This window comes from Cloeon dipterum, chromosome 2 (genome assembly GCF_949628265.1).
Source record: "Cloeon dipterum chromosome 2, ieCloDipt1.1, whole genome shotgun sequence".
Lineage (NCBI taxonomy): Eukaryota > Metazoa > Arthropoda > Insecta > Ephemeroptera > Baetidae > Cloeon > Cloeon dipterum.
In genome coordinates this window covers 11,405,615-11,417,133 of record NC_088787.1, presented here as the reverse complement: position 1 = coordinate 11,417,133, position 11,519 = coordinate 11,405,615, and the positions used below count along the sequence as shown (strand labels likewise).

The window sequence follows — 11,519 nt, the reverse complement described above, 5'->3', positions numbered from 1 at the left end:
ACTGACGAACAAGACAAATGGCGCACTTAAACAAATCAAACACCACAGTTCGGCCGGCTTTGGGTGAAGCATTAAACATAAACCAAGCAAAATAAACCTCGAAACCGATAGCCGGCAGCCACTTAGCCGAGAGTGACTTATAGCCGTTTCGTTGGAAGCGAATAAAGAGCCAGACTGAAAAGAGCAACAACCCTGTTGCTTTTGTGTGCAGCTGGCAAAATTACGCTATTATCCACCGCCGAATTATTTGCATAACTCGGCCGGAGAAATTTCGGTCCGATGATCTCTCGAATCCAGCCGCAGCAGTGTTTTTATTATTTATTGTTGCCGCGAAATTTTCTCCCCGCTGCCCTATTTTTTGCGAGATGAACTGGCTCGCTCGCCGCTGCACACGCATAATAATATAATATTCAGATTTATGGCCCGCGATCAGCAGAGAGAAAGAAAGGGATCAGCGCAGGTAGGAGTTCGTGCAACCTGAAATTCAAGCAGCCGCGTGTGGGATTTTATTTTCGCTACGTGGGCCCCGGAGTATTTACAAATTTAATATACAAACGCTCTCTCGGTCAACCATAATCCCCAGGATTGAGGAATATAATCAACACACGGAGCTCTCTTAGAACGTTTGCTGTGAGAGGCTAAAAATTATGCAGCATTTAAAAAAAGGGACAGGGAATTTTTAATTTTCATTATTATTTTATGTTTGTATAGAAATGGTTCCCGTATTATTTCTTCTTAAAGCAACGCTCGCAAATTGTATTAAATAGCTCAAAGTATACAGCAAAAATTAATCTGAAACGGGAGTGGTATTAAAATCATTACACAATTAAAACAAATCCTTTCAATTTTTCCAAAGACAAAAGTTAATTTTATTTCTAAAAAATTTTACTTTCGTATTGCTTTCCAACAATTTAAAGGGCCACAAATTATTAAAATATCAAATATTAAGACTAAAATCCTGTAGCCAATCACATTATAATAATATACTCATATTTAATCCTCGCGACGGTGCTGCGCAACAACAAGCATCATTTTCCACTCAAAATTAATCTGCAGCTGATATAAATCTCGTGAATTATAGCCTGATGAAAAAAGCAGCACGAAGAAATTAGTGCTCGGAATCTTAGCCTCCGTTGGATTTGCATGAAATTGAAATAAAAAGCTGCCGGTGGACCGCCCGTCGAGCTCGTATTAATTGAGATCTGAGCAGGTTGACAATATTTAGTGCTTTCACCACCAGTGGCTTGTTTATTCCAGGTTAATTGCTTTTACGACCGGAGCAGCTTCAGGATGTTTTATGTTGTTTGGAAGAAACTACTGTTTTTCATTAAAAAATTCGTCCTTTTTTAAAATAAGCAAAAAAGAGCAAATATATAAAATTATGACAGAAAAAAATCCTCTCAAATCTTGCATTGCTAATTATGTAACAATTAGCAAATACGTAATAATTAAAGTAAAAGCTTTCTGCAGGCTAATTAAAATTGGTTAAGATCCACGCGACTGGCGTGCAGGGAAATGCCAATCTCATCACGTCAAATAAGATTCCCATGAAGTGAGATCGTTATCCAATTAGAAAGACGGACTAATTAGCTAGTACGCCAAAACAGAAAGCGAGATTGATATTTTAATTTCGGAGGCGCGTGCGTTTGGCAATGCGGAAAGCTGATCGTGCGCCGCGATTCAGTCAGTCAGTCAGGCAGAAGAAGTGTATGCAAGGCCCCGCTGGTGATACGATCGCAAACGCCGGGAATTTATTTCTAATTGGCTCTGCGAGTCAATAGTCTTTTCGATGTCATCGCCCAGACCATTTTTTCTTTTTCTCTCTCTCATCTGGACGCAGGCGTGGCCGCCAAACCTTTATCGAAGAAGAAGTACGCCGATGTTATTAAATTTATAATTGCTTGGTGTGCGAGCACCGCGGCAGTAGCTTTGGTCGAATCATATTTATGGCACTGACGGCCGTATTTGGTAGATCCAATTTCAATCGTAATTGTCCATTACGCACAAAATCGCCCGTGGGAAATGTATGGTGTTAGAAGGGACAAGTCACGACTTGCAACCCTAATTATGCTAATCACTGATGGGCGTCACTCAAGACGTCAGTATATATCAGATTTTAGACTGCAGATCTTATCATTTGATATCTGATGTATGACTAGTTTTCATACATGTAAATTTGTTGCAATATTGCTGATCAAAATTTTAATTTTTAAAGTGGATTGAAACAGGGTACAAGGCTATTATTAGAATAGTAAAATTGTTAGTTTTAACAATGTGCAATAATTTAAAGTAGAACTTGCTGCAATTAAAGTGGAATGATACAGGGCAACAATTGAAAATTATTTGAATTGTTGGATGCCATAAACAATTGATCGATAAACAATTTGTTCAACAATTTGCAATAGTAAAAAAGGACCTTCCTACACTAAAAATTCAAATTTTGCCAATTTTCTCCAAAATTTAAAGTGCTTGAACAAATTTTCTTTGCATATTTTGATTCCTCTCGTCGAGATCTGTCCAACTGTGCATGCCACTTATTGAGGAAACTCTTGGTTTTGAAATTAAATCGGATTTCAAGTAAGGAGACAGCCATTACCATATGAAACGCACGGTAACTTTCCAGCCAATTTTCTCAAAAAATTACAGCGCTCCTTAGGTCAATTTAGGCTTTAACTGAATCCTAAGGGATGAGTAGTTTATGCATTAGCAACAAGCATTTCCCAGGCTTTTGCAGTATCATTCCTCTTTAAAATTAAAACCATGTCCAAAATTTCCATCGCTTTTGACTACATATTCTTGTCAGATTTCGATTGTCGAGATCTGTTCATTGGTAAATTAACCTTTTTTGGGAAACTGTTTGTTGTGAAATAAAATAGGATTTCAAAAAGGGAGACTGTCTTACCAACTCTTCTAAAAATTTCAACGCTTTTTTTAGGCCAGTTTTGGCTCGAACCTTGAACTGAATTCTAAGGGATTGCAGTATCAATCCTCTTTGATTTCATTTGTATATATATAGACGTCAAACAGCCATAAAACACTATTTGCCAAGAGAAGTGACCCATATTTTTACTTTTAAAATTTCCGCCCTGCACATTGCAACGACACGATTTAAATGCGGCGGAGAGCCGGTTTCAACAGACGTGAAAGTAGACACGGCAAAGAGCGAAAATTCCGCTCCCCTGCAGTGATCTATGAATAATTTTCCACGGTGCATAGAGATCTGTTCCGGCCGAGCTGAACCTCTGATCCCGGCGCGCGTGAACCAATTCGTACACATTTATTTCCGAGCTGCAGCCACTCTTTACGGGGCCATAACTCAGCCCGCTGGACATGTCGCTATCGCTGATCGAATTAATCGCTCACGGGGCCTGCTTTCTTTCTTTCTCTCCTCGACTGAAAATGTGTGTGCACAATCTGCGGACAGAAGAGTGTAGTGCTTCTTGGCACGGCCAAATCAGATAATAATGGAAGCATAAAGTAAGACTCGTCCAAATCTCAGCGTGATAGCTGGTCGATCAGTTTTTTCTTGGACCTTGGACTCAAAATGATTTTACTGTGGATCAGCAGAGCTTATATTTCCCATAACATCCCCACATCCAGATAAAATACAATTAAAACGTGAATAGGATCAATTGGAAAAGAGGGAAAATATCAGGTAGCTCAGCACGTGGTGCAAATTATGTTTTTTTCGCAGTAATTATTTCCACTGACAATAGGCCGATGACTTTAAAGCACTTTCTTCGGCAAAAGTAAGTGGGAAAAAATACAGAAAGTGTAGAGGAGATATATTTTATGGCACGAAATTGACCTTTACAGTTTTCTGTTGTTACGACATTAATGAATCTAGTTTTTTATTTCATCTACTTGAATATTTACGGCATGTTTAGGGTTGTGAATTAAGACGGTTGATTTTTTCCCCAAGTGCTTTTAATCGTCATGTGGAACCATCAAATGAACACGTATCATGTTATGCGAACCATTCTTAAACTCGTTGAAAACCGTCCTAATCGGCCAAAAATTAGCAAAAGGGAATTTTATCCACTTATTTTATTTTTAATTTGAAAATGCTACTAGGTTAAGATGTTAAGTTTAAAAAATAGATGTACAAATAAATATTTTTCAAGCAAACTAAATATCAGTTGATAGGCAATGTTTTCAGTAATTTGTATTATTTTTGCAGACACAAATGATAACAGCTTTTTATTCAATCTCTGAGACAATTCAAAAAAATCATTAATTTTTATATTTTATTGATCAAATATAGTCAAAATATTATTAATTGGCAAAACATATAACCCTTTTTATAAGCTATTCAAGGGTTTAAAAAGCGCAGACATAAAAATAAATATCAAAGTTCTTTCACTCTACATAATAACTTTTGTTAGATGAAAACGCCATTGTTTTAGTTTGAAGTTGACAATTTTTTAAAAAAATATTCTTATGGTTAAAACGAATGACTTCCCCAAGATTGAAACCCTTATTATTATAGTGAAAATTTAAGATTTAATGCTAAAAGCCTGAAATACGAAATGCTCATGCACTAAAGACCGATTATGAATCAACTAAGAAACCGTCTAAACCGTCACTATATTGCTAAAAATCACATTCCCTGCCGCCAATAAATATTCAATGGCGTGCAAGGAACTTTCTTCTTTCGAAAAGCGAAATAAATCACGATTTTCAGCAAGCATACAGTGCTCGCATTTGAAACGGAGCTGATTTTATCCCATATTTACAAGCAAAATTTTTATGCATAGTTATTAATAAATCTTGTAACATTTTAACATAAATTGGCTACAAATTAAACTACGTTTGTCCAATAAGATTTCACTTATTCATCTAGTCAGCACTTTTCAACCTTCGAGCTCTTCCTGAAAATACAGATTTCTCCGCAATTCACAGTCTTCACAAGTTGTGCCTGCGTGAGTGCGATATAATATACACACTGGCCCAAATAACCAACCGGTGTGCGCGCAGAGGAGGTGCACAACACACTCACACACTCTCGCACGTGCGGTGGTGTGCATATCGAAGGGGTATATTATTAGAACAAGCCGCACGCAGCAGCCGAGTCGAAAAACTGCTCCAGCGCGAAGCTGCACTCGCTCTCTCGCACAGCACTCAGAGAGCAGAAATAATATGACGAAACGTGCATGCGCTAGCTCTGTGTTTGGATTGGCAATTGCATCTCTCGGCGCGGATAAATAAAACCCTTATTTGAGCTGCACAGCCGTGACAAATGTGCTTATAAGACGAAAGAAAGCCGCAATGTAACCTGCTCGTGGCTCATGCTCTCGTGAACTTTTCAATTATAGAAGAAATAACTATAGCTGCAGGGTCGATGACTTTCACAAGTAAGTATAGCTTAATTGGGAGACCACCTAGAGCGTGTGAATGAAAACGCATCTTCTTGTGCGTCGAGTGAAATTCAATTGCATACAATTATACTACAATGTTGTTTTCATTGATTTCGACGTCAGCTGTAACCTATTAAGTGGATCTTTACAAGACGAAAATGGAATATATTTTGTATCTTTTGCTTTGGCAAGAGGTTTATTGAATTTATTGCCTGTGAATTTTGTAATAATTCAACCCAACAAAGTGCAATAATTAAATTAAGACGAAAAATAGGTAATTTCAAAATTTGTAAAATTTATCTAAAGTTTATTTCGCTTGATATTTATTCCTCTCACTGCGATCTTTCCAACGGTTTGCGATTTTTGGGATTAAATTCCCTTTTAGAGAAATTATTTATGATTTTAAAAAAGGGAGAGTGCTCACCGCTTGATTAACATACAAATTTTCTCAGATATTTCAACGGCAAGCTTGGATTAATTATTTTTCTAAATATTTAAAGGAAAAATTAAGGCAAATACACTAGTATTTTATTTTCTTTTTTGCATTACAAATGCAGATCCTCTTAAATGAAACGGACATTCAACAGTTTTAAATTGTCTAGAGTAACTAGCCCTTCGTGCATTACATCTACAAATGTGAGTAAAAAAATCTGTCCTTCCTTGAAATTGTTATTAAAGAAAAATTGTTGCGCACTCGAGGCGATGCGAAAATGGTCAGGAATTTTAAAGCGTTATTATACCGTAATTGTACACAAAAGACAAAAATATTTGAGTGTCGCAGGAAAGGCTAAAAATTTGATGCTCTTTATTTCTAGGAAGAATCTCTTGCCGCCGAGCAATCCTCGCAGGTCTTGGTAAGGTTTCCTCCTGACTATTTGTCGCTCACAGTAGAGCTAACAATCGTAGACAAACTCAGCAGTTTAGTTGTTTCTGCGTAAATAAACGCATGCCCATTTAAGGTCGAGACTGAGAGCGAAAATGTTCAAGGACGTGCGAGGCAAAACAAAGAAAATCGTGGCTCACAATTAGTGCTAAAAATTTTATTCCCTAATTAAAACCGTTCTTTTGCGATATTTCGAATCTGAGGTCTTTTGTTTTTTGAGAAGTGTCGAAATTAGTTTTATGATTTTTCAACTTGATTTAACTGAGGTAATTCTAAAATTGTTCTATCCTCGATTTTCTAGCGTTGGTAAGGAATTTCCATTTAATAAAACGCACACGTCATATGCCTGATATGCGTCTTGAAGTGCAATCTCTCTGTTGCGTGTAAAGATTAGTTGAAAACATGCAAGGTACGCAGCGACAGATGCGAACAAGTGTCTTTTCGAAAGTACACAGACAGACGTCCTTTAACAATAATTATTATAGAGCAGTTATTAGATTACGCATTTTTCCCACTTGGGTGCGTCGCACTGATCGTTATTAATCCGCTTGGTTTGTATATGTATACAAATGCGTCACCCGGCGTCTGCTTGATGGATTTCTTCTGTCGATCTTATCCGATAATGCCTCTCTGCGGTCAGGTTCATATTTTTTTCCAAATAGGGGACGTATAGCCAACGTAAACAAATAAATATAAGTGACACAAGGGACAAATAGCTATTTCCATCTGTGTGTGATAAATATTACGAATTAAGTGGATTGAACTCGATCGCCGTCGCGACGGTTGGCGCAATTTGAAAACGAAACGCACTCAGTCGCGACAATTTTCTCCTTCTGGCTGCGTTTTTTTTTTATTTTAATCGTTCTGTGCTGCACTTACTATTGTTGCGATATTTACGACTCGCCTGCACCGCGAGATCCAGTTCTGCTGTAGCTAAACGCCTGATTGAGCGAGCTTTGGGGGAAATTACAAATTGGCAGACAAGGTTAATTAATTATGCAGTCATGTCTGCTGTTCATTGATTTCCACCGAGGTTTATTAAGTGGAAAATCGAGCTGCTTTGGTTTTTCCGCATTGTTGTCAACTGCTCGAAAACTTTCGCCTCAATTCACTCGAACAAGAATTGAAAAAATTGATACAATCATAATAGGAGCATGCAACAGTTAAAATTCAAATGCTGCCATCCAAAATTTACAGCGCTTGGCAACATTTTCTTGGCAGAATTCGATTCCTCTCGTTGAGAACCATCCAGGAAATTCTTCATTGTGGAATAAAAAAGATTTCAAGTAGGGAGACAGTCCTCACCGCACTTGATGTAAAGCATCAAATTTTTACAAATAATTTTGGCTTTAACTGGGGACGCGTGCTTTGTCCGAAATAATTGTTTTGTAATTTCGGGATCATTGTGTGCATTGGCATCAAGGATTTTCCGGAGTTTTGCAATATCAATCCTCTCTAAAATGCACAAATTATTATGTTGCTGCAATTTATGTTGCTTTATTGTCCTTATTGTAGGATAAAAATCCATAAAAAGCAAATTTTTCGAGTGCTGCGTCAGCACCTTTCATTTTCAAGTAATTCATGTTCAGAATACGATGAGCTCGGCATTGGAGATCGCCAAATAACGCAAAAATTTGCAATCGCCTCTCTTATTTTTCGCAACAATTATAGCGCGTGTAATGAGGTCGAGGAAAATGCCAAAACGAAAGTATTAAATCACACATTAGCTGGGCGAAGATCATACTCCGCCTGGCTTAATTTGCAGGTGTTGCTGCCAAATAATTGGTGACGGCGGGCAAAAAATCAACAGCAGGCGCAATTACCCATTATCGCCTGCCTTCCCCGCATACGTGAGGTGAAATGAGCTGGCACAATCAGTTCACCTCGACATGAAACGCCAGCAGCAGCAGCAGCAGCATTGATTCCCCGGCCGTGAAATAATGCGCTTATTTCTGCGCTCGCGAGAGAAAAACATTCTTCTGCGCTGAAAGGAGAAAAAATGCAGTCTCCAGCTGCATTTGCATATACGGACGTGTTTTTACAGCAATTTCTTGCTTCTAAGCATGCAACATCTCTGCTACTTTCATACCCAAGAAATTAAAAAAAAATGTTCTTTAATTTTATTTGCATAAAAAATGAATAAAATTTAAGAGAATGACGAGCATTTAAAGGGATGGCACAGGGCAACAATTGAAAAGAGAATAATTAATTGTTGGCTTATGTGAAAATTTGATCTAATTTTTATTTCTACAATTTGATATACTGAAAAGAGGACCTTCCTACAGTGTAAAATCAAATTTTGCAATATTCTCCAAAATTTACAGCGTCGAGATGTATCCAGAATGTTGCATTAAACATTTGTTTTGAAATAAATAAGATTTTAAGTAGGGCTACAGATAAATTTTTAAAGAATTGTTAAAGCAAAATCTTTTGTGTAATAATTTTTGCATTAATTAAAACAAAAGATGGAGAATTTACAAAATTAAACAATAAATTCTAAATTTTTTACACTGTAATTTCCTAATCGTCTTCAAATAAAAAATATTTTCAAATTTTACTCCAACTGAATTTTTCGATGCCGAGATTTCCTAAAAAACTTATTTTATTTTTGATCCTTAATAAATTTCAATCCCTTATAGAGCTCTCATCCTCTTTACAGCGTCGAGTTAGCGTCGGCATCCACTCGAACTATTAATTACTCATACATTTTAATATTTTCCTTCATATGTATTGCGCAGGAAAATCGCCGCGGATTAACATACGCGCGCATGCATGTAGCAAATGACTCAATTGAGCAGGAAAGTGAAATTGTTAATAAAGGTCGCAGCGCGGGCAGGCATTCTTGCTGCTTGTCTTTATACTCGGTGCATTTTTGTTGTCCGACCTGTTGCAGGGCAGCCCCTGCGGTGGGTAAATCACAACATGATGGGCGTATCCCTGCGTGCTGCTGCACTTCAAAATATAGTAGCAAGCAGCGGCAGCCTCCGTTTGCATTAGCACACAAAAGGCCAGTCGCGTTAATCACGTTTTCTGACCGGATTTCGCTGCTTTTTGTCGTCTGCTCGCGATGATTCAGAATTGCGTGACGAAATTTCGGAGCTTATGCAACCAATGCTTTCATCTCTGCTGCGCGGACTGCATACTGTTCAAAGCAGGTTAACCATTTCATTCAGGACCAAATTATGAATCACGAGCAGAATTTGCAAAACATCTTATTGATCCTCTAAATTACAATTTTAAAAAAAACAATCATGTTGTGTTTATGAAACTGGGAAAATAGAAAGAACAAATTTTGTTAAAAATTATTTATTTCAACTATTTTAAAAAATTAACTAACTGAACTGACAAATTGCTGTTGGGGTAATAAGCAGTTTTTATATCTTTCCTTCCGTTTCAAGTTTCAAGCATTCATTATCAGCCTCCCAGGCAGTCAAGATAATATTTTAGCACATTAGTGCGACACGGACAAAGCATTTTCGCAGATGTCCACGCTGATAATAATATTAAAAGCCAGGCTAATTACTGCAACTCCGCGAGCTCAACGCTTTTATCTTCATTTGCACGTTTCAAGGTCGGCATGCGTGGAATGCAGAGACATGTGTGTTTTTTTTCTTTTTCGAAGTGCTTTTTCCGGCAAAAACGCAGCCAGCGTTCGCGAAATGCCTGAGCTATATAACAGAGCAGAGCACGCCGCTGACGTAATCCGAGAGCGAGCGAGCGAGCGAGCGCCCACGCTGGATGACTGACTGACTGAGATGCATCCGCGCGGCCCGCCGATTTATTATTTCCGCGGCTAACAAGTGGGTGGCATGCGGTGTGTGTGTGCCTAGATTGCGTGCGTGGAGCAAACTAATTCACAGCCGCATCGACCGAAAATCGAGCTTTTTTTAGCACAGTGCTCATCAGGAAAATGATGCTTAAAATCACAATTTGGGAGATTCGAGCATTAAGTTTTCTGGTCTAATTTTATCATGACATGTTCAATCATAATTATTTGAATCATTTTTATATATGGGTTGGCACCCACGGGGGCCCTCGGGGGTTAATATGACCTAGTTCATATAGGTTTTTTTAATTGGATCTTAAATCTGCTGTTAGTTTTTGTGTTATTTATTTTTTGTCTTTGATATTTTAAAGATAGTTTTTTAAACAATGGCATTTAACAAAATATTTCTATCATATTTATTTTATTCTATACAAATTAAAAAGCTTAAGTTGTCATGTACGTTCTTGAAATTAAAATTATTGCAAATATTAATCTGTGATTAAATAATTAAATAATACTGTCCTGGCAACATGTTATGCATCATAATATAATATATAAAATACATTGTTTCAAATGTCGCTTTTAGGATCTAATACAATCACATCAGACATTTCAAAAACAGAATTCCTATACATGTGACTGTGGAGTATTAAATTTATTTCAATCGACACCGCTGCTTGGTCGGCTACCGGCGTTAATCTGCATTGCAAATCGAAGTTGGCAGGTGTGAGGATGGCGCTAATTACCACTTGAACGGCCGATCGACGCTAATTTCCGCTGATCGAGCCGCCCTCTGCCTCTTTTACGACCGCCGGCGGCGTGCATATTATAATACAAGTGATTCAATTCCCGCTGCACTTGGGCAATCAGACGACGGTACAACTTTATCGTGCAGAAAACTGGATTCATAAAGCGAGCGAATGAAAATGATCGTAAAAGAGTCGCGGAAATAGATGCGATTAATGTATGCGCGAGAGCAATTAGACTTGCATGCGGATTATTGTGTGTGTGTGTGTGTGGTTCGTTTGAAGCTGGTCGTCACTCTCTCATTTATATTTCTCTGCTCCACAGCTATGGAATCTGCTAAGTGTGGTTGCAGAAAACGGGCCGAAAATGGTAACTTGCGCGTTCAGACTTGTTTGTGTCTCTCTGTTGTGGTGTGTTTTCCGTACGACTGACTCTTAATTTGCCCATTTACTAATGCGTTTATTTTTATATCTCTACACAGCAAGTACGTGTGCGTGATTGTGTTAAATGGCATGCGCGCAACTTGTCGCATACCATTTGCCCTAATGCAGTTGATTAACATTGACGTTTGCCAAGACAAAACCCTATATACTAGTTGCATATTATTCTCGTTTCCGACGCTCCGCACAATCAGATGTGACGCGCTCTATACGCGTTTCTCGCAATTCGTGGCACTTTTCCAACATCCATACACACGTGTTTTGGCGCGTAATTATAGAGGGAAGGAGCAAAACACCGCTGCTGAGAGCACAAAAGAAAACAATGC

The 11,519-nt window shown here is 38.1% G+C and overlaps 1 protein-coding gene across 8 annotated transcripts in view; it reads left to right on the top strand.

The window, feature by feature from the left end:
* LOC135938002 (uncharacterized) overlaps window positions 1-11,519 on the top strand; it is an 85,290-nt gene that overhangs the window by 41,076 nt on the left and 32,695 nt on the right. For 6 of the 8 annotated variants that reach the window (XM_065481474.1, XM_065481473.1, XM_065481468.1 and 3 more), the window contains 2 exons: window positions 6,173-6,211; window positions 11,078-11,122. The exons of 1 other annotated variant lie outside the window; for it this stretch is intronic. In XM_065481474.1, coding sequence (XP_065337546.1) covers window positions 6,173-6,211; window positions 11,078-11,122 — 84 coding nt within the window. The remainder of the gene's footprint in view (window positions 1-6,172; window positions 6,212-11,077; window positions 11,123-11,519) is intronic. One more of the 8 variants, XM_065481470.1, reaches the window with a different exon arrangement.